At 46.2% G+C, this 23614-nt stretch overlaps 1 protein-coding gene across 1 annotated transcript; it reads left to right on the forward strand.

Annotated features, from left to right (window-relative positions):
- The first annotated feature begins 755 nt into the window (after nt 1-755).
- On the forward strand, nt 756-23251 carry LOC149324267 (uncharacterized). Its single transcript, XM_089498031.1, has 4 exons — nt 756-1060; nt 6708-6811; nt 7608-7728; nt 18024-23251. The coding sequence occupies exons 1-4, from the start codon at nt 823-825 to the stop codon at nt 19058-19060; spliced, it is 1500 nt and encodes a 499-aa protein (XP_089354157.1). The 5' UTR covers nt 756-822; the 3' UTR covers nt 19061-23251.
- Nucleotides 23252-23614: the final 363 nt, after the last annotated feature.

Raw genomic sequence — 23614 nt, forward strand, 5'->3', positions numbered from 1 at the left:
ACTGTTCCCGAAAGGCGTTTGGTCACGTGAGGAGTAGAGTGGTGGTGACTCGTGATCCTTCCAAGCGAGAGGTAAGGGCCGGAGAGAAGCCGTTCTGGGGTCTCTTGGCTCTGGCTAGGACTGAGTGGAGAGAGAGAGAGAGAGAGGGCTCCCATGGAGGGCCGAAGGGGGCGGGCCTGTCGCCGGGGCAGGGAGAGTGGCGGAGCTTACCCCCAAAACAAGGGGCTGTTGACCCTTGCGGAACTTGGGGGAAGGACTTGTTGCCAGGGTGGGCGGGGCTTGGTGCGCAAAGGTGGGGCCTGCTCCTAGCGAATGTAGAAAAGTAGAGTTCGGGAGGGGCTAGGCGCTAGTTGGCGGGGCTTGTTCCTGAAGGGCGGGGCCGGTTGCTAGGGAGTGTAGGCTTGGAGGAGGAGCTTGTTGCTAGGGTGGGCAGAGCTTGGTGCTCTAAGGTGGGGCCTGTTGCCAGAGAGTGTAGAAGGGCAGCCGTGGAGGGAAGGGCTTGTTGCTAACATGGGCTGGAGGGAGGGGCCTGTTCCAGGAGTGGGCGGACCTTGTCTGTGGTGGGCGGGCTTTACTGTGGAAGGGCGTGGCCTTTTGCTGGGAGAGGATTCAGGACTAACGCCGAAGGGAGGGGAAGCTTTGGGTGGGCGTGGCTTCCCTCTCTCTGTGAAGTGGGCGTGGCTCTTTGGAAGGGGCGGGTCCTCTCCCTGAGGAAAGAGGGGTCAGTGGCCCTGGGAGACATGCGTCCTCCTTTTCCAGGACATGTCCTCCATGTCCTCCTCCTGTCTGTGAGGAATCTCCAAAAGGCCCTCCATTTTGGGGATGGCTAGGGAGCCCATGGAGGAGCCCCACCTTTGCCCTTCCCCTTCAAGAGAGAGGCCTCTCCTCCTTGGCAGGGAGAGAGAATGGGTCCTTCTCCAGCGCTTCTCTGTCAGAGAGCTCTGGGGCCACAGTGAACTACAATTCCCAGGATGCCCTAGCACTCAGAGGATTGTTTCTGCAGCGTGTTTTGCACCAGGAGTCGGGGAGACGGACACCATTCTGGGAGACATCGGAGTCGGTAGGAATGTGTTGACTCTGGCTTCTTGCTTTGCAGCCTTTTCACGGAACCCTAGAGTTGGAAGAGACCCCAAAAAGGGCATCCAGTCCAGCCCCTTTCTGCCATGCAGGAACTCACAATCAAAGCCCCCAGCCCCTGCTTAAAGACCCCAAAGAAGGAGACCCACCACAGTCTCCAAGGGAGCGTCTTACTTAAGAATTCATACTTTAAGGATTCAGCCCTGGAGCAGAGCCAGCTGCTTGATGCTGTCTTCTCAGGAGAATGCTGCCTTGAAACCTTTCAGGGAGGTTGAGGCATTGGCCTCTTGGTCTTCTCTTTCTTCTGCAGGTGAATCCCAGCTGTGAGAATACGTCTGTCTTTGGTGGTGACTTCTTTGCATTGCCTCCAGACGCCCTGGAACCTGGTAGGAATGCCTTCCTTCTTTTGACTCAACTGTTAAAGAGATGCCTAGAAGCTGCGTCTGCTTCTCAGGGAAAGGGGTGGCGTTCAGGACAGAGATGTCAAGTCATGTCTTGTTAAGATGTGAGTGTTGTTTGGCACTGCTAACTGTCTATCATAAAGAATCTCAATATGGGTTGTGTCCAAAACATTCCAAAAGCCAAAGGTTTTTTTATGAGTGGCTGAGACAGTGACACATAGATGCATAAAGTCATAGAGTTGGAAGAGACCCCAAAAAAGGCCACCCAGTCCAACCCCTTTATTCTGCCATGCAGGAACTCACAGGCAAAGCACCCTGACAGATGTCCATCCAGCCTCTGTTTAAAGACCTCCGAAAAGGGAGACTCCGCCACTCTCCAAGGCAGAGTCTTCCTCTGTCGAACAACTTTTATTGTCAGGAAGTTCTTCCTAATATTTAGTTGGAGTCCCTTTTCCTGAGCTTTCATCCATTGCTCTGGGTCCTGCTCTCTGGAGCAGCAGAAAACAAGCTTGCTTCATCTTCAATGTGACATCCCTTGAAATACTTAAATAGGGCTATCATATCACCTCTTAACCTTTTATTCTGCAGGGAAAACATATCCAGTTCCATTAAGTCTCCCTTCATAAGGCATGGTTTCCATACTCTTCACCATTTTGGTTGCCATCTTCTTGGACACCTTCCAACTTGTCATCTTCCTTTTTGAATTGTGGTGCCTAGAACAGGACCAAGGCCAAATAGAGTGGCACTATTACTTCTTTGGATCTAGACCAGTGGTTCCCAAACCTTTTCAGGCTACTGCCCCCTTTCCTCTTGGGTGACGACCCTAGCACCCGTCTCCCTGTGCCTATTGGTATTAGGCCCACTGTTCTACTGCGGGTGGGGGGGTGAGAAGAAAGAAAGTATCCTAAGCAAGGGAAGTGGCTGCTTTCGGGTGTTTTTGCAAATGAACCTAATGAAATCCTTCTTGCCCGGCAACCCCACTGGGTGACCCTGGGCAAGTCACAATCTCCCAATCTTGCCTTGCCACAAGAGAAGGCAATGGCAAACCCCCTCTGAAGAGAATTTTTTTAAAAACAGAACAAAACAATGATAGGTTCTCCTCAGGGTCACTATGAGTCAAAACAACTTGAAGGCACACAACAATTGCTTCAAGTTCCAAAGGTAACCTGGATCCCCATAAGTTTGTATTGGGGTGAAGAAAGGTGAGGCTGGGGAATGGTTTGGGAAAGTGAAAGAGGAAGACCCCTCTATAGAAGAAAGAGTGTTGTCTGAATGGAGTCCCTGGGGAAGAGAGCAGGAGGGCAGGCAAGTTCAGCAGGATTTCCACCGGAGGAAGGAGGCGTTGCTTGGCCTCCTGGAAAGCCCATGCCAAGCAGTGGCCCTGCAGCCTCTTCCTCCAGGCTTCTCCTGGCAAAGGCAGGGAGAGGGGAATAAAAGTGGGGGAAGGAAGAGGAAACCCCAGGAGTCGCCAGAGCATTGACAGTGTCCAACGCAAAGGGGAACCAAGGAAGAGCCCTGCCCCTTCCTTTCTCTTCTGCTCTGGCTAGCTGGCTTCAGCTTTTAGTGGCCAACCAAAATGCACAAAATGGATGAAACAAGCTTTTTAAGCTCAGCTGGCTTCTTCATTGGGCAAAGGTGTTAAAAATCAAACAGGAGAAAGGTATCACTGTTTTGTGGATTTTGGATGTTATTATTTGCAGTATGGCCAAAACAGCTACTACTGGATATGCTTTCTGGATTTCAGGATACTGTATTTTGACACAGTAGGAGAATCCTAAAGATGGGACAAAGGCCTGAGACTTAACTTTTTGAGGTCTGTACCTTCAACAAAAGTCAAAGATTTGTTATTGGGTTTTTTTTATATGGGATGGCATTTGATGTGTTTCACACAGCATTTAAAGTTTTTCAGATGCAGCAACACAAAGGAGGGGGCAGGTATTTTCACATAGAAAAAGAAAGAAGGTTTCTTAGTGTGTCGCTAATGGACTTATGTGCAAACTTTATTTCCTGGACTTTATTGCTTGTCTTCCAGAACCCATATATCCCCCCCCCCTTTTTTTTTTCAAACTCACACACATATCTATCAGGGAGGGAAATGGAGGAAAGGGGAGCTCCAGCCCATTAGCAAGCAACTAAGAGGAAAGAGGGGCTCTGGACTTTAAGAAAGGGCCCTCCCCTTTTTCAGACATACCCACAAACATTTCTATGAAGGGGGGAACTGGAGGGAAGGGCAGCTCCAGTCCCAAGCAAGCAAAAAGTTCCCCTATGCATGCAGCATCACCACACACATCCCGGGACACAAGAAAGCCTCCTTTCTGCTCCAAGTCTCTGCTTGCCTCCTTTCCCTTCCCTCCTCTGGGCTCTGGGCTCTGGGTCTGGCATGCCTGCACAACACCAATCAAAACCTCAAGAGTGGCATCTGGATGAAGGTTTTCGTAAGGTTTTCCTCCTGCCTTCAGGAATCGGAGACATGCTGCTTTTCAAAAACTTCAGTCTGGGACAGTCATGGTTTTTCAGCAGCAATGGTAATCTCCCTTTCAACCCCTATCCCCAAAATTCCCTGCCACCCCTTCTTCCCCTCAGTGCCCCCTGGAGTTTTCCAACAACACCAGGGGGCGCTACTGCCCACTTTGGGGCCCATTGATCTAGACCAGGGGTAGGCAACCTTTTTGAGCCGGGGGCCAGGCTGCGTGTCAAGGGTGGAGCTTCCACCCTCCGGGGACGGGGCCGCATGCCAGGGGCGGAGCTTCCACCCTCCGGGGGCCAGGCCTCCTCCTCTTTGCCGGCCCCTGACAGGGCCCCAGGCCCCGTCAGAGGCCGACAAAAAAGCCGGCAGGGGCCACCAGTGCTGGAGGCCTCCTCTGGCAAAAAAGCCGGCGGGGGCCGCCAGTGCTGGAGGCCTCCCCGTCTTTGCCGGCCCCTGACAGGGACCCACGCCCCATCAGAGGCCAGCAAAAAAGTCGGCAGGGGCTGCCAGCGCTGGAGGCCTCCACCTCTTTGCCGGCCCCTGACGGGGCCCCAGGCCCTGTCAGAGGCCGGCAAAAAAGCCGGCGGGGGCCACCAGCGCTGGAGGCCTCCTTCTCTTTGACGGCCCCTTTGCCATCGCTGGGGCCCTCTTGACGGCGGCCTCCCAGAGGCCCGCTGCCACCGTCGGAGCCCTGTAGCAGGGCCCCAGCGACTGCAATGGGCCTCCTAGAGGCCGCCGCCAATGGTGGTGAAGTCTCGCGCAACCTTTCCTGTGGTCACGCGAGACTTCGCCTCTGGGCTGCCGCCATTTTGTTTCTCAAAATGGCGTCGAAGTCTTGCGCAACCACGGGAAAGGTTGCGCGAGACTTCACCGCCATTTTGAGAAATAAAATGGCGGTGCCCAGCGCGGCAAAAAGCCACAAGCGGCGGCGGCAGGAGTGCACAGGGGCCAGCCGAAAGGCCTCCGCGGGCCACATCCAGCCCATGGGCCGGAGGTTGCCGACCCCTGATCTCGACACTATACTTCTATTGATGCCGCCTAAAATCACATTCACACCGTTGACTCATGTACAACTTGTGGTCTACTAGGTTTCGAGACCCTTCCGCATTTTAGTTGCCCTCCTTTGGACACGCTCCAGTTTCTCAACATCCTTTTTAAATTGTGGTGCCCAGAACTGGACGCAATATTCCAGGTGGGGCCTGACCACAGCAGAGTAGAGTGGCACTATGACTTCCCTTGATCTAGACACTGTATTTCTATTGATGCAGCCTAAAATCGCATTGGCCTTGTTTGCTGCCGCATCGCACTGTTGACTCATGTTCAACTTGTGGTCTACTATTTATATCCCAAATTCCCCCCAAAAAAACATGGGGACACAAAGCATATTACAAACTTTAAAAAATAGAATTAAAACATTCAAAAGGATGAATTAAGATAGTATTAAACCAACTCAGCTGTCCCTCTGGAAAGTGGAAGCCAGTGACCTGGAAGTGACATGAAATAGGAAGAAGGGAAGAGGGGCAAAATGTTGGGGGAAATTCTGTTTTCCTGGGATTTGCAGCCATTGCTTCATCTCCCGGTCTCTAGAGGGGTCTGCTGGGAAGGGGGGGGGAGTGTGGAATTCTGGGAGAGCCTGGCAGTTGGCCTGGGGTCTGAATAGGGTTCTAGAAGGCTGGTGGGTTTGACCGTTGGCTGTTTAAGGAGGGCTCCTTCTGGATTTCCTTGGCAGGAAAGGGAAGGTTTGTGCCTTGATGAGGGACACCCCGATTTGGTTTCTATGTGATAATGATGATTGAGGGGGAAGAGACCCCATTTTGGAGTCAATGATGGGGAGGCTGGAGAGTCTTCTGTAGGGAGGCAGCATTGGGGGCTGGAAGCAAAGAAGACCCCTCCACCTCCTTCTCCAAAAAAAGGCAGCAATAATAATAATAAATTAAAATATAATTAAATAATGATTAAATAATGAAAAATAGAATTAAAACATACAAAAGTAGACATTAAAACAGAATAAAAACGGAATTAAATGTAGTCCCCCCCCCCTGGAAAATGTAAGCAAAGAGGCCTGGAGGGGACATTAAATGGAAAGAAGGGGAAAGGAGTAAAATGTTTAGAGGGGATCTCTTTTCCTGGCGTTTGCACCCATTGCTCCATCTCCCAGTCTCTGGGGTCATCTGCTGGGGGGGGGGGGGGAGAGCTTGGAACTCTGGGTGTGGAATTTTAGCACTGTGCCAAAAAGTCCAATACACTCAATTGATTTTTTTTGGTCATCTGGGGAAAGTTCGGGTTTGATTTGCTCTGAGAGACATTCAGTTGTAATTTTGGTGTTCCATAGAAGACTGCATAAATGTGTAAATCGCCTCCGTTTTCTGTGATAAGGATTATTTTAATTTATTTACCTTAAAGAATTTATTTGAAAAGACAATCAACAAACAATAGATATTCATAACTGGAGAAGAATACCAAAAGAAGATCACATAACATTAAGAGAAGAAAGGCCACGAAGAAGAAGCTAAAGACAAAATTCAGACCGTTATTAAAATCTTTATTCAGAAAACAAGGAAAATTTTATCATTAGACAAGTGAAAAGGATACTAAAAACCTTTTTTGAAGGTGTATAGTATAACATACTGAATGGAGGTCATAACAATGTATTGAGAATCAATGTTTTATTTTTCTTGTTTTTGTTTGTACTATATTTTTAACATCAATAAAATTTGAAAGTTAAAAAAAAAGTAAAACACCTCCATTTGTACTTTCTCCAGGTGTGCCTAAAACCAAGATGGTCTCCAAAGGAAGGAAGAGAGGAGAAACTACCTTCAGTTCCTCCTTTGTGGAAGAAACTGGAGGAAAGAAGACCTTGGGACAGGTTAATGTTCAGCCCTCTTTCTTTGTGGTGGAGTCTTTGGGAATATGACAGACTGGGATGCAATGGGGGGGAATCAGTTATTTCCAACCCTCTTTCTTTCAGTGATTCAGTTGATCCATGGTTCCTGCCACCTTGTCCTTGCTTCCCTTCTCAGCCAATCAGGGCCAGTGATGGTGGGAGGGACTGGGATTCCAGCCAATAGTGACCCTCGGAGTGTCCCTCAGGAGGACTTGCTCTGTTCCTTCCTGAGCATTAAACCCATGGCTTTGAGACAGGTTTTGCCCACCATTTTGGTGGAAGGAGGCACCTGGCTCAGGCAGTTGGTTTGGAGCCACCCTGAAATGAAGTCATTCCTAAAGATTCAATTTGTGGCATTCCTATTTTTATTGTCAAGGATGATGGTAAGAGGGTCTTGTGGTGTTCTCTGCCTTATGAGCTAAAAGAACTTGACAGACAGTCTGGAAATCAAATCAATAAATCATAAAAATCTGCTGAATGGGTGAGGCTGCCCTAGGCTTATATCAGTTTAGTAAAGCAGATTGGGAAGAACTACAGGGAAGAATTTACATGTGCTAAACAAAGTCTCGCATCACACGAGAAACCTAGATGATCAGGAACCAAGATTGTAGCTTTGGTCATTTCCCTCATAACCCATTCTTGAAGATCCCCGTAGCTTAGGAAAAGAGAGGGGAGAATATTCCAGGATCTCCCACTCTATTGGTATTTAGAATCTACCATGTACTTTCCTCCCCTTTTGCTCAGTCACTCTCTGGATGAGGGCTATTTTCTATTGCAGATCACCTTTCGAGATGTGGCAGTGTTCTTCACAGAGGAGGAATGGCCCCTCTTGAGTCCGAAGCAGAAATTTTTGTACAATGAGATGATGATGGAAACCTATGAAAATGTGTCCTCTGTGGGTAAGTACCTTGGACCCATTACCATTCCTACAGAATTGGGGGGGGGGGGTCTTGCATGCTACATTGCATGGCAATAAGTTTCCACTTTAATTGTTATAGCAACATGCTGTGAAATCTTGGAATTTGTAGTTTAGTGATCCACTAGAGCCCTCTAATTGAGGACTGTAAATACCCCTTGCTAAACTATCAATCATAGGATTTCTTGGGAAGGAATCAGGGCAGGAAATAATCACAAAAAGTCAGGTTTCAGAGAAAGAAATCATGCCAGACAAATCTAATCTCTTTTTTTGATAAAATTACCAGCTTGGTAGATGAAGGGAATGCTGTGGATATAGTATATCTTGATTTCAGTAAGGCTTTTGACAGGGTTCCCCATGACATTCTTGTAAACAAGCTAGTGAAATGTGGGCTAGACAAGGTAACTGTTACGTGGATTTGTAACTGGTTGACCAGCCGAACCCAAAGGGTGCTCAACAGTGGCTCTTTTTCATCCTGGAGAGAAGTGACCATTGGCGTCCCACAGAGTTCTGTCCTGAGCCCAGTGCTGTTCAACATCTTTATCAGTGACTTAGATGACAGAATTTGGGGTATAGTTATCAAATTTGCAGATGACACCAAATTAGGAGGAGTAGCTAGTACTCCTGAGGACAGGATCAAAATTCAAAGTGACCTTAATAGTTTCCCAGCAGACAAGGTCCTAACCTCCTGCATTCTGGGTTAGCCCCTCCCAATTTGCTCCTGTAGGCAGGGACAATAGAACAAAGACCGGACCCCTATATAGGGAGGAGCTAGCCCCCCTGGGCCTCATTCTTGTTCCTGCCTACGCTCTTGCAGGACGTGTCCCCTTGATACAGTGAAGTTTTTCCTTTCACTGAAAGCAGTTTGAGAGTTTTCCTGGCCTTCCCTTCTTCGCCTCTCTCCTGCTTTCCCCCCCTTCCTTCGTGGTGGCTATGGCAGAGGACCCCAAGAGCACAGGTTAAGGGCCATCCCTAGCTCAGGGTCTGCCGGCTCAACAGAGGGAGACCCAGTAGGATGTGTTTGCTGTTGCTCTGCAACTTCTTCACTACAGCCACTCCAGTCCTTTTCTTCTCTTCGTTTTCTCTTGCTGCCTTGGAAGCATGAAGAAAGACTTAATATGGCAAGGGCTCCCAGGATTGGAGAAAGGTCTTGACTTTGCCAATGACTCTCCCTCTCCTCCAAAGCTGCCCCCTTTCATGGTGGGAGCACAGGAGATTTCTGCAAACATGGGAGCCATGAGAACAGATGGTATGGGATATCCCCTCCATGTCTCTGTTTCTCCACATCACCTCTGACCAGCCCGTTTAGGGCCAGGGGTCAGTGAGGAAACTGGCCAGAAGTCATGGAAACTTCCCTTGTCAGCATCTCTGTCCAGCCCATTTAGGGCCAGGGTTCAGAGGACAGGCCAGCCAAAAGCCATGGCAAAGGATTTCTCTGCATCACCTCTGCCCAGCCTGAAGCAGGGCCAAGGTCAGAGAGGCAAGCCAGCCAGAAGACACAGGAAAAGGGGTGAGAACCAGGGGCCCTCTCTCTCCAGCCACCAAAGAACCTTTGCCAAATCTAATGCCTTTGCTCGGGGCAGGCATTGCCATGAGGCCTCTGCCATTGCCATTGCAGGCTCTGTGCCTAGCATAAGGTTTGGGACTCTGCCAGGAGGGCAGATGGGGTGATAAGGTCTTGGTCTCCCCCTTCCTTCCCATCTCTGGCCCCAATGGCACCCAGCACCCAACAGTTTTGGGAGATCCTATTCCAGCCTGAAAAACACATGGTAGTGTTGCCAGGGCTCTTGCACATTCCCTTTCGATTCTTATAATGAGATGGTGTGAAAGAAGGAAAATGACTCCTCCTGTGGCATGCACAATGGGCATCTTGGCTGCATGGCTTTAAAAGAAGCTATACAGGGGCCAGCAGGGGCTGAAGCTTCCAACTCTAATATGGTTTTATTTGGCTGCCACAGAGCATCCCACAAAAAGCAAAAATAGTTTCATGTCCTTACCAGAGGGAGCATGGCCTCTGCCACCCACTTCTAAACAGAGGCTGGAGAGCCATTTGTTAGATATGCTTTGATTGAGAGTTCCTGAATGGCAGAATGGGGTTGGACTGGATGGCCCATTTTGGGGTCTCTTCCAAATCCTCCTGCATTCCCTGCTCAAAAAAAAGGGGGGGGGTGTGAACACTTGTGGGAAGGATCGGGAGAGAGTTCCCAACACCCCCAATTGTGTTAGACTGCCCCAAACTGTGAAGCTCTTGAGGAGAGCAGTTGGGGCCCTTGGCTTCTCCTTTCCATCAGAGTTGATCCTTTCTCAGGATCCAGACATATCTCAGGTAAATGGGTAGTCATGTCCCACAGCAGCTCCCTCTGCCCTTCCTAGCTATCTATGCAAGTGGGAAGGGAGTTGAGGACCAAACCAGCTTCTATAATGCAGACAGGTTACTATAAAGCCTATCTGAGATTTAAAGGGCTAGGCTTCTAAACCCCATCTTTAACTTGGGGCTGTCTCAAGCATAAATAAAACAAAATGCCCTGTGAATATCAGGGCTACACTACAGGCCATATGCAGCTATCTATCCATAGTTACCAATGGTCTTCAGTCACTGCTTACTTAAGAGCAGTTTCCTCAATGCCTGGAAGAAGCTACTGCCCAGGCAGCCTCCCTTGATGGGGCAAATAAAGGAGGTGAGAGCCCCCACAGCAACAGGGCTGGGGGCTCAGATTTACAAAAGATACTGGTTAATATTTTTGGTGTTAATTTTATTACTGTTAGGAGTCTGCACAATATTTCTTCCTCCTCATGGTTGCCCTGTTTCTCCCCCCACCCCCACCCCCCACCCCATTTTTACCAGGGCAGAGGAGATGCCTGGAAACTAATTCAATGAGGGGGGGCTACCCATAAAAGCCACATGATGACTTTTCTTCCCTCCTCAGAGGCCTCCATCCCTGCCTCCATTAGGGCCAGAGCCTCTTTGCCTTAGCTGGGACAGCCTAAGACACAAGATGAGCACATGGTTCTAACCTTCCTTGTGCAAACTAGTGTCAGCCTTAGCACTTCTCAATAAGAGCAAAGGGCTTTAACAGTACAGATTTGTTTAAAGTCTAATGATTAGGGGGACTCGAAAAAGGAGAAAAATACTTCCCTTCTCTGGTCACTCAGTGGATCTGTAATCACCATTGAAGATCTTTTTTAATAAATCATCTCATGACATATGGGGTGATAGATTAATTGGATTAATGTGACCAACCAAGCCCCACACAGGGAACCTCAGTCAGCTAGCCTCAGGAAAGCTGTCTCCCCTCTCCTTCCCTTCTGTCATAGGAGAGATGTCTGTTAAAGGGAAGAAACTAAAGAATACAGTTTCTTCTATGAGATGGTTCTCACTAATACAGGGAGGTTAAGAAAAATTCTTATCAAAAACAGACAAACAGCCTCCTCTCCATCCCAGGAGAAACCCCCCTTCCCCCCATGAGTGTTTTAAAACAGTATAATCAGGTTTTTCTGCTAAGGGGTGTAACGGCAGCACTCCTTCACTTTATGGCAGTCCTATGGGGTTTTCTAATCCCACCCCGATGCCAACTAAATTATGTTCACAGTATTATATAATATAGTAGTGTGGATAAAATATATATACCAGACCAGCCTTTGGATAAAACAAAATGAGAATTATATTTAACAAAAGGTTTGAACAGATATTCCTTGAACTAAATGATATTAAACAACTGTTAGTTCAGACACCTGTTACTTCTTAATGGTTACTTTATTACCCCAGTTAAACTTGCTATAGAGTATTTCTATGACCATCTGGTTAAGGACACTGACACTGTCCTTCCTGCCTACTTTCCTAAGTTTAAACACCACAGTATTGCCTCTTAGGCTTACTCTAATCTTTCTTTCAATTAGAGTCTCTTAACTGGTTAAAAGCCCCTCTCTCTAGACTATAACCAAGTTCCCCTCTGGAACAGACTCTTCCCCTCACTGTCTCCTCAACTCAACTCCCGCTTCAACCCTCAGGATTCTAAAAACCCAACTTCATCTGACTCAACCCAACTGCCAAGCGGAATCTTCAAATTCCCAAGCCAGCACCTGATTGGCTTATGGCCTCTGATTTCTGATTGGCTGGTTTGTAGTCAGCTCGTCACAAGGGGTTGCCTCAAATCCCATTCAGACATTCTGTAGAGCCCTGAGCGATCTGCCACAAATAACAACACAATTATCTCTTCCCTTGTCTAGATAGTTACTTTTTAAATGAGAATGCCTGCTGATGGGCTTGCCATTCAACTAGTCCCTGGCTTGGTAGACCTATTGTGACAAGGTCTATCATGCATATGATGAATTGGGCTCAAGGCCATGAAGGTTCATGCTGCCAGTCTCTTTCTTTTAGTGGTCTCAGAGTGCTACAAGATTCCTTTGCATACTGTTGGATGCTTTGATTGTGATTTCCTGCATGGCAGGGGTTGGACTTGATGGCCCTTGTGGTCTCTTCCAACTCTATGATTCTATGATTCTATTGTTATTAAGGTTGGCTGCTGTGTGGGTGAGTGTCTTATCCCTGACTGGGTTTTCATAGCCAGGTCTGATCCAAACAACAGCATTGTCTACTGCCTTCTGATGCTGGAAAAATGGACTTCCTAGTGCCTGTGCCTTGTTTTCTGCTAGCACACGTGCTCAGATTTAATATACCATACAGCTCCATCTAGGCACTTACACCAGTCACCTATATGCCCACAGCTTGTGTGTGTGTGTATTCCAAAAAACAAATAAACAACAACACCCAACTGTGATTTTACTATTTTATATAGGAGATTCCATTTTACTATGCCATTATATTTTATGTGACTTGAGCTTCCGTGGATTTGGTATCCATGCAAATTCCTGAAACCAACTCCAGTGCATATCAAGGACCAACTGTACAATTTAAAATTTAGGTTTGTTTTTCTTTGACAGATCCTTTTTGTGGAGAAAATTCTCTCCTTGAAATGAGATACCAGAGGGTTTTCCTTGCCAAGCCCTCTGTTCCCATTTCATGACGCCTTAATCAGCAGTTCATTCAGCTGGGAGACCCCTCAGCCTTCCTCTAGGTTGATGATAGTCTGCTACATGGAGTTGGGCAATTTTGAAGCCTCTACACAAGTTCATCCTCAGATGAAATCAGACTTAATTCTGACCACAGGCCCTGTTAACACAGAGTGCATCTATGCTTCTGCATGGACTCACCAATGTCTGCGAGATAAAGGTTAATCCAGTGTCTTCTTTTCCTAACCATGGGATTAGTCTTATTTTACACAGGTTCACAGATGTTCCAGTAAAGAACTGCACATTGTTCTGAAATATTAGTTGGTGGTCAGACATTAACATTCCTCTTTCAGAGGGGTAAGTCTTCATTGCTACAAGTGAAATCACCTTCATTGCTATAACCAGTTGACAAGGTGATCAGTGATAGGCTGGAAGCTGCCATAGGTCCAGATTAGATCAGGTTCTATTCTGATTGATCACATAATCCACCTTTTAGACAAGTTCTCATCGACTGCTTCAGGTTTTCAGTGGCTGACCTGCTACAGTCCATCCAAGATGGCATTAAAAGGGACTTAGACCCAACATGGTTAGAAGGCAGGTCTCTGCCATCACGTCACTTCTGCTCCATAAGAGAGCGGCTAGAATGGCGGCCATCCTCACATGAAGAGGCTGTTGAGGGGAGTTTCCAACAGGGCCCAGCCCACCAGACATCGTTTTCCAACTTGGGACTTTCACATGGTCTTAAAGGCGCTGACAGTTGGGCCGTTTGAGCCCCTTTGGGAGGCCTCCCTCAAACACCTCCCTCAAGGTCATCTTCCTCACGGCCATTACCTCCGCCAGACGGGTGTCAAAGCTGGGGGCCCTATCAGTACATAAAGACGTGTATTTTTAGGCCAGACTCAGTGTGCCTTCATCCAGACCCTACCTTCGTGCCTAAGGGCAACTCAGCCTTTCACATGTCACAGGACATTCTCCTGCCTTCATTCTGCCAAAATCCTAAGAAGGACTTGGAAAAGACCTGGTGCACATTGGATGTGTGCAGAGCCCTCAAAATCTACATGAAGAGGACTTCAACCTTCAGGTCATCTGAGGCGTTGATTATTTCCTTTCGCCTGGGCTCTTGGGGCGCAAGGTATCGGTCTCGACTCTGAGTAGGTGGATCAGGTCTTGTATTCAAGAGAGCTACCGAACTCTTAATCTCACTCCACCCAAAGGTGATGGTGCACTCAACCAGGAGTGCATCGACCTCTGTGGCCCTGACCACTAGCGCCTTCCTGTCAGAAATTTACAGGGCGGCCACATGTAAGTCGCCTTCGACCTTCATAAGACATTACAAACAATGTGTCTCAGTCCGCAGGGGCATCATTTGGAAGGAGGGTCCTCCAGCAGATTGTGTCAGAGGCCACAGTGTCCTAGCAGCACTTCCCTCCCGGTTCAAGAGGGCTTTTGTAAATCTCAGAATACAGGAGGTTAGGACCCTGTCTGCTGGGAAAACGAATGTTGGTACTTACCTGTGATACGTTCATTTCCAGCAGATGAGGGTCCTAACATCCTGCCCACCCTGGTGCTGCCTGCAGCCTCCGACCCTCCCTGCCTGTTGGTGGACATGCCTTGTTCTTCTGGTTGCTGGATTGGTTTTTCTGAGTTCTTGTCTGCTCTTTGACTAGTTTTTCTAAGGTGTTCTAGTTAACCCTTAGCTGATGTTACTAAAGTTCGGTTCCTTGATTTTACCTTACTACTCGCTTGGCTTGTTATTCACTGAGGCCCAGGGGGACTAGCTCCTCCCTATATAGGGGCCGGTCTTTGTTCTGTTGTCCCTGCCTACAGGAGCAAATTGGGAGGAGCTAACCCACAATACAGGATGTTAAGACCCTCGTCTGCTGGAAATGAACATATCACAGGTAAGTACCAATGTTCATATTTGAAAGCTGGGCCAAACCTAACAAAATGAATTTCAACACGGAGAAATGTAAGGTACTGCCCGTAGGGCAGAAAAATGAAATGCACAGATAGATGGGTGACACCTGGCTGAATGAGACTACGTGTGAAAGAGATCTAGGAATCCAAGTAGACCACAAATTGAACATGAGTCAACAGTGTAATGCAGCAGCTAACAAGGCCAATGCAATTTTAGGCTGCATCAACAGAAGTATAGTGTCTAGATCAAGGGAAATTATAATGCCACTCTATTCTGCTCTGGTCAGGCCCCACCTGGAATATTGTGTCCAGTTCTGGGCAGCAGAATTTTAAAAAGATGTTGAGAAATTGGAGCATGTCCAAAGGAGGGGGACTAAAATGGTGAAGGGTCTGGAAACCATGTTCTACGAGGAAAGATTTGGGGAGCTGGGAATGTTTAGCCTGGAGAAGAGAAGGTTAAGAGGTGATATTCTAGCCCTGTTTAAATACTTGAAGGGATGTCATATTGAGGAGGGAGCAAGCTTGTTTTCTGCTACTCCAGAGACTAGGACCCAGAGCAATGGATGCAAGCTACAGGAAAAGATTCCACCTCAACATTAGGAGGAACTTGCTGACAGTAAGGGCTGTTCGACAGTGGAACACACTCCCTCACAGTGTGGCAGAATCTGCTTCCTTAGAGGTTTTTAAACAAAGGCTGGATGGCCATCTGTCAGTCGATGCTTTGATATGAATTTCTTGCATGGCAGGGGGTTGGACTGGATAGTTCCATCGCTTGGAATCAAGCCCTTCCAGCTGAGTACTCTGTTAATGAGCAGGTAAGGGAAAGTGGGCGAGGGGGTGGAGTGGCTCTGGTCTACAGAGATAATCTCACCTTGACCAGGATACCTATATGGAAAACTGACCACTTCAAGTATATGTACCTCAACCTGAAAACCAAGGATAGTATAGGGATTCTGTTAGTATACCGTCCACCCCGTTGTCTAACAGACTCCCTATCTGAACTGGCGCAGCTGGTCTCAGAGCTGTTGTTGGAGTTGCCCAGGCTTATAATTTTGGGCGACTTCAACATCCCACTTGAGACCAGTTTAACAGGTGTGGCTCGGGAGTTCATGGATTCCATGACAGGCATAGGCCTATCCCAATTGGTTTCCAGGCCAACACATTGCGCAAGTCATACCCTCGATGCAGTCTTCAGTACGGACCAGGAATATCCATGGGCAGAGGTAACTAGTACCACTGCACTGTCTTGGATGGCTCATTTCCTGGTCAAGGCTGAATTAAGAGCCACAGTCTGCCCCGTCGAGGGTGGAGGACCCATTAGAATGGTCCACCCTCAAAGGCTAATGGAACCAGTTGGGGTCCAGAAAGCCTTAGAGGGTTCCTTGGTTAGTAATGCCAGTGATTCTGTCGAAGCTTTGGTTACTACCTGGAACACCAATATCGCCAAGGCCATCGACACAATTGCTCCCAAGCGTCCTTTCCAACCTGCTCCTAATTGTAAATCATGGTATACGGAAGATCTGAGGAAAATGAAGCGGGTTGGACAACGACTGGAGCGCGACTGGCGTGACACTCGACTCTTATCTGACAGAACCCGTCATAGGAAATTTCTTTGTTCCTATAGAGAGGCGATACAGGCAGCACAGAGATCTTTCTCCTCTGCACGTATTGTGTCTGCGGAGTCCCATCCAGCAGAGCTGTTTAGGGTGGTAAGGGAACTAACAAAGGTTCCACCTGTGTAGAACCCTTTACTTAACCCGACAATGGCCTGCTGTGATGTTTTTAACAACTACTTTGCAGATAAAATCTCTCACATAAGAGCCAACCTGGATGCCAGGATTACAGCAGAATCAACTGATGAGGTGTCAGGTAAACCCATTATTGAAGTTAAACTAGATCAGTTTGAGTTTGTGAGTACCGATGACGTGGACAAGATCCTTGGAAATGTGAAGAGGATGACACATCCCCTCGATCCCTGCCCATCATGGCCGGCCGTCCAGAGGGGTGATGCCTTGATGCCATTTCTTAAAGATGTAATCAATGCATCCCTTAGAGAAGGTTGTGTTCCAACTTGCTTAAAGGAGACGGTTGTTAGACCACTCCTGAAAAAACCTTCTCTGGACCCCCTGGATTTGAAGAACTACAGGCCTGTATCCCATCTTCCATTTTTGAGCAAGGTGATCTGCCCCGTACCCTCGGGTCCTCTGGGAGGAATCTATTGCAGCCTTTAAAAACCAGACTAATTGCTACCTCCCAGAGGGCCTTCTCTGCAATTGCTCCCAAACTATGGGATGGTCTGCCAGACAAGATCCGTCAAATTGCCAGCTTGATGGCTTTAAAAAAGCTGTCAAGACTAATCTCTTCCTGCAGGCCTTTCCTGAATAAAAGTGTCCAGCCACAGAATGACTGCCCTTACATCATGTATTAGCCCACCGCTCTGTCCTCGATATATTTTTACTGTGTTTTGAATAGATATTTTAATTGTAACATGTTTAATCCTGTTTTAAGGGGAAGAATTGACATAATGTTTTAAATGTGGATATTTTAATATTTTGTGAGCCGCTTTGATTTTCTTGTCACAGAAAAGCAGGATAAAAATAAAAGTTTTATTTAATATCTATAATGACCCTTGCAGTCTCTTTCAACTCTGTGATTCTATGAGTTAATATTTTTGGCATCAAATATCCCCAGTACATCCCTTAGCAAGTACAAATTTTTTTTTTGTCCCTATTTCAGAGTTTCTATACTCTGGACATGCTTCCAATCTCCTCTGGGGGGGGAGGCATCGCTGGACACAACAATGACAAAATTGCCTCCTCTTCACCTAATTGATGTTGAGGGATATTGACGAGCAAAATTTCATTTTTGTTTCCCAGGTGGTACAATTGGGGGGGGGGGGTACCTCAGAGATCCCACATGATCCCAATGTAGATGATTAATCGCCAACAGCTGCCCACCCCTGTCTTGGAGATGTCTAGAGTGTTTCAAGTCTCCTCTCAGGAGCCCTACCCTCACCAAAATTGGAGTGCAATTCCCAGCCCCCTTCCTCAGCTTTCCTATGGATTGATTTATGTATATATTATCATACATTTCTAACCAAATGCAGGTAGGAAAGTTGGAGAAAGGAGGGAGAAATGGAAGGTGGGGAGAAGGGAAGGGAAGGAGCAAAGCAAAGATAGTCTAGCTCTGTTTGGGCAGAATATCTATGAAGGTGGGAAAAGGACACCGAAATTCCTTTATCGCTTATGTTTCTTTCCCTAGTTCATTTTGCTTAGCTCCATTGCAGACTCCAGAGGCCTCTCTACTCTTAATGTTGAGATGCGTCTTGTTTGTCTTTGCCCTTTTTTATAGAAGAACTTGAGACTCATGAGAGACTGGAGACTGGGGAGAAACCATTCAAATGCCAGCAGTGTGGAAAATACTTTCCTCGGAGGTCAAACCTTGTGCGACATCAGAGAGTCCACACAGAAGAGAAACCATATAAATGTCAGCACTGTGGAAAATGCTTTGCTCTCAAGTCAGAGCTTGTGGTGCATCAGAGAGTCCACACAGGAGAGAAACTATACAGATGCCAGCAGTGTGGAAAATGCTGTACTCAGTCAGACCTTGTGGTGCATCAGAGAATCCACACAGGAGAGAAACCATTCAAATGCCAGCAGTGTGGAAGATGGTTTGCTTGGGAATCAGACCTGATGTTTCATCAGAGAGTCCACTCAGCAGAGAAATCATACAGATGCCAGCAGTGTGGAAAATGCTTTCCTCAGAAGTCAGAGCTTGTGGTGCATCAGAGTGTCCACACAGGAGAGAAACCATACAAATGCCAACAGTGTGGAAAATGGTTTGCTTCGGAGTCAGACTTTGTGTTTCATCAGAGAGTCCACACAGCAGAGAAACCATACAGATGCCAGCAGTGTGGAAAATGCTATCCTCAGAACTCAGAGCTTGTGGCACATCAAAGAGTCCACACAGGAGAGAAACCATACAAATGCCAGCTGTGTGGAAAATGCTATCATAGGAAGTCAGTGCTTGTGGCACATCAGAGAGTCCACACAGGAGAAAAACCATACAAATGCCAGCTGTGTGGAAAATGCTTTCATAGGAAGTCAGCGCTTGTGGCACATCAGAAAGTCCACACAGGAGAGAAACCATACAAATGCCAGCAGTGTGGAACATGCTTTCCACAGAAGACAAAGCTTCTGGGACATCATCAGAGAGTCCACACAGGAGAGAAACCATACAGATGCCAGCAGTGTGGAAAATGTTTTGCTCGGAAGTCAGAGCTTGTGCGACATCAGGGGTCCCACACAAGGCATATGAAAGTTGAACTTTTTAAACAAAAAATTGCTTCTTGTATCATAAATCAACCACTTTTGCTTAAAAACAAATAAAGTGTTAATTTTTTTATAAAAAAGATCACCCCAAATCAAAAATTCGTATTACAGTATTAGTGCATACGAGGTATATTATGTAGCATAGTATATATTGTATAACTGGCTATATCATGATACCATATATGCAGTTATACTCTATTATTCATAATTTTACAATTTATACGTTTATAGAACTCCTATTTTGAGTTTTATAAACATGATTTAAAACCTTTAGAACATGTTTAAACCTGTTTTTTGTATTTCTTTAATAGTGTAAAGCAGTGTTACACATGAAGAGTTTCAAAAACATACTGAACAAACATACTTGGACCAAATATCTTGTTCAATTTCAGAAGTCACATAAAACAGGAAGTAATGTGCCATTAGAAGAATTTTCTCTAGTAAATAAAAGCAGAATACTGCTGAAAACACAAATTATTGGGAGATACCAATTGCTTGGAGCTTAAATTAAAGATAGAAAGGAGCAAGTAGCAGAAATCTCTAAGGAAATTACTAAATTATGGGAAAACAAATTAAATTTCCCACATGTTTCAGATCGGATGATACAATCAAAGCTTGACAAGGTGCTAAAGATTTGTGATGAATGTGTTAATAGGGGAAAATATGAGGCCCTGATATTCCCAAAATAGAAGGGGAATGGTTATCCAGTGAAGACCAAAAAAATGTACCTTCTACAAGTGGAAAGCAAGGGAACAGCTGGGTACTCAACAGGTAAAACTGCAAACAAAGATACAATACGCTTATCAAAAAGACGAAAACCTCAAGGTCTATCACTACCATCAGTATGTCATGATCTTGAACTTACTGCTAGTGGATGTGAAACTGAGGCGGGTTACAAACTGCTGAAAAGCGACGGTCTGGCTTCGCCGCCGCTTGCAACGTCCGGGAGCCACAGCCTTTAAACGGCGTGACTCCCGGACGCTGCGGAGAAGGAGCGCGGAAATCGTGCTCCTTCTCGGGCCCCGGAAGAGGCGCTGCAAGTGCCAAAGGGCGCACTCGCAGCGTCTCTTCCAGTGCGCCACGTGCGGACGCAGAGCATCCGTTACGTCAATATGGTGGAGGCCATGTGGAACGGCCACCGCCATACTGTACGTAGACTATACATACTAGGGTTAGGGGGGTGCGGAAACACCGCCCCTTCCTAACCCTAGTACGTATAGAATACGTACTTAATGGTGGTTTGTAACCCGCCTGAGTGAAGAATCTGAAATCTGAAGAAACTGAGTCTGAAGAGTTGTTTCACTGGAAACAGGAGCCATCAGTTATGGAAATACCAAGAAGTAATCAGTGCACAGAAAGAGCTATTGAAGTGATGTAAGAACTGTATGAAGTTTGCAAAGACACGGACAAACTGCAACTACGGTTCATCTTAAGTAATAAGGAATGAAAAAATGTTGGTTTTGTAAAGGTATAGTACAACAGTACGTGTTTGTTATGTGATAAATAAATAGGCTACTATGTTGTTTCTATGGAAAAATCGTGTATTCTGTTCTTTGGGAGTGACCTTTTTTGTTTTAGACAGAAGTTCATTGAAAAATGATACAGGAGTATGAGGTTGTGAAACTTTCATACCTCTAGTCCACACAGGAGAGAAACCATACCATTGCCAGGAATATGGCAAGTATTTTACTTCAGGTACTAACCTTACACACAACCATAATATTCATACAGGACAGAAACCATAGAAATGCAAGACTGTGGGAAACATTTTCCTCAGAATTTACACTTTTAGACGCATCAAGAAATCCACACTAGAAAGAAAGTGTAGAGGTGTTAATGGTTGAAAATACTTTTTTGCAGAAGCAGCATTCATATGTTTTGTTGTATTTTGTAAAGCTCTATTATAATCTTCATTTATGCTCCTTCTGCGGCAAAGTTTTGGGTTTGAAAGTATCTTACCCTTACAGGAAAATTCAGTAAACCTTTGCATTATTTGGAGCATTCTCATTCTTCATTGCATATCTTGAATCTGTGAAAGACAGCTTTAATTATGGAGCATCAGTATTAGTATTAATGAGGTGCTACTAGAATTCAACTGGCTGTGACCATGAAAAAAGATGCTGAAGATGCTTTTCTGTCTCCTTCCAAGCCCTTCATTGACACATACAACATTTGCTGACTCTCGAGTCAAACCCTGATTTCCCTTCCTGTCCTCAGGTCCTAAACCTGGGTTAGAAAGGATCAGGTTTTATTTGGGTTCTTCTCCTGTAATGTGTTTTTCCTTGCCCTTTTTACATGGGGCAGTAGCGATTCCATATATCAGGGCTTGGCATTGAGCTTCCAGTTTACAGGGATCATCTTCAGGTGGAGGATGATCTCTGAAAACTCTTCTTCATTTTGGGGAGGCCTAAGCAAGAGCCATTTCCTCCAAGCAAGATGAAATGGCTCTGCGCAATTATCTAGCTCAGCTGGGAGAGCAGTAGCTTATTATAATTTGGAAGGCTTAATTCATTGGTTGCTTCAACTGGAAAAGATTGCAAGGGGTCTATGAGTTTCCTGCTTTCTCTCAGTTGCGGTGGCACAAGGGCTGTGTACTCTACTCTGCATCCATCATGTGACTAGAAGCAAGGAGGATAAATTGAATGTTCTTTATGCTTTCTCCTCAAGAAAATGGAAAAGAATAATTCTTTCATTTCCAATTGATCTGGGAACAAAATTTTCTCTCTTCATTTTCTCTCTTCATTTCCACACAAGTAAATATATTGTGTATTTTTGAATGATAAGCTGGAAGGAGCTATGGTTAGTACTTTATGCATTCGACTGAATGATATTGCTGGAGGCCCTGCTCCCAGGTCAAAGGTTTTAGTTCACAAACCTTGGGACATGGGACAAACCTGAATTCACAACCCTGCTAGAGGGACTGCAGAAAACTGGCAACCATACTACCCAATTTTTGCAATTTGGTGCCATACTAAATGACGTGCCTCCATCCTGTAGGATCGTGGGGATTGTAGTTTGGTAAATGGGGTTCTTAGAATTGGCTACTAGGTACAGAGCCCTGGTGCAGTCATTCATGAGAATTGCTAGAGAATACTAAGTACCTTATGAAACAAGAAATCCCAGGATTCTGTTGGACAGAGCCCTGGAAGTGTCATGGTATCAAAGTGCTATGTTTGGGCAACGGATATACACCCCAGGTGCCAAAATGGCCCATATCAATTCTGGACAGACACATTCAGTCTCTTTCTCTAATGGTGGAGGGGCTATGTGCACCAAGACATTCATGGATCTCCAAGGCATCTCCAGTGTATTTATTTTATTTCTTTGTATCTGGCCTTTCTCCCAATATAGGGACTCAGGGTGGCTAACAACAAATTTAAAACAGTACAAATTCAAAACAATGCAAAGGCATGAAAATTTTAACTATATATATATATATTAAAAATAACCATTTATAAAGTTGCACTTTGAAAATAGTGAAGTGTATCAAAAACCATGTACAAACCTTGACCTCTGAGATGCACAGCAGTTAAAACCCCATCCCTTGTTTTGCTTAGGATTCAGCCCTTTAGGCATCAGCATGTCCCAAACAGAGAAAAAGACTGGTTCTCCTTAGCTGGTGCTATTTTTCATGTTCTTTGGATGGGCAGCTAGGCAAACAGAATGCTTCAAAGAATTCAAAGGTTTACTGGAGGGAGATAAAAGTGTAAGTTGCCTTAAAATCATATGCTTTGCAGTAAAGTCAGCATCAAAGGGGTTTCTAATAATTTTACAAGACAGAATCTAGATAGATTCTCCCTCCAAACAAAAAGTATTTCTGACTTCCACTTTTTCTTAATGGGGATACAGTGCGAGGGCCATCAGGATCCCCACTCCTGGTGTAAGACCTGCCCCAGTTAATTGCAGATATTTGATGTACTTAAGGTTACAGCCAGACAGGGAGGCTTTGGGAGTCACTGTCCCTCCAAAAGTAACTTTCTGAAGAGCATTCTAGGTCTCCCTTTCAAAGACCAGCGGTGCGTGGAGAAGGGGGCCTTGGGGAAGCAGAGGAGAGCTTGGCTTGACACCCAAGGACCACTATTTTAGTAGTAGTCCCACTGCTAATATATACTGTATTTCCAAACGCAGAGGGTCAGCATTCTATGGTTTTTGCAGGGAGCTCCAAAAGGTGTATGCACTGGTCGCATTGAAGGAAATGAAAATGTGCAGCTTCCTCCAGTGTCACTAACATCAATATGTATATTTCTTTTGCAGTGTCAGAGAAAAGAATGGGCAGGACAAGAGAGGCACCTCCCCAAATGGAGGGACAGGGCGTAAGAGAATGGAGAACTCGGAGGGCGGAACACATAGTCAATGCCATCATACAACATAGTAAGACAGAATGGCGGCTGTTCCAGAAACAGAACAGGGTGATCGCCAACAGGCAGCACCGAGAGCAGCAGCAGTTTATAGATGTGTGCACAGCCAAGGCTCAGACATGCCGGAAGGAACGTCAGGCCTTCACAAGAAACTTTGAAAGCGCAGTTAACATTTTTTCCCAGCTGCTGGAGGTGCGAAGGGAGGACTTGGCTCTGCAGCGAACCCTGGTGGCCCAGACTGTGGAGTACCAAA

Source organism: Sceloporus occidentalis, unplaced genomic scaffold (assembly GCF_023333645.1).
Source record: "Sceloporus occidentalis isolate IW3139 unplaced genomic scaffold, rSceOcc1.0.p SCAF_1, whole genome shotgun sequence".
NCBI lineage: Eukaryota > Metazoa > Chordata > Lepidosauria > Squamata > Phrynosomatidae > Sceloporus > Sceloporus occidentalis.

Coding starts and splice junctions, on each gene's coding strand:
- LOC149324267 (XM_089498031.1), top strand. CDS start 823: ATGGCTAGGGAGCCCATGGAGGAGCCCCACCTTTGCCCTTCCCCTTCA. Junction 6,812..7,607: donor GAAAGAAGACCTTGGGACAG/GTTAATGTTCAG, acceptor TTTCTATTGCAG/ATCACCTTTCGAGATGTGGC. Junction 7,729..18,023: donor TGAAAATGTGTCCTCTGTGG/GTAAGTACCTTG, acceptor CCTTTTTTATAG/AAGAACTTGAGACTCATGAG.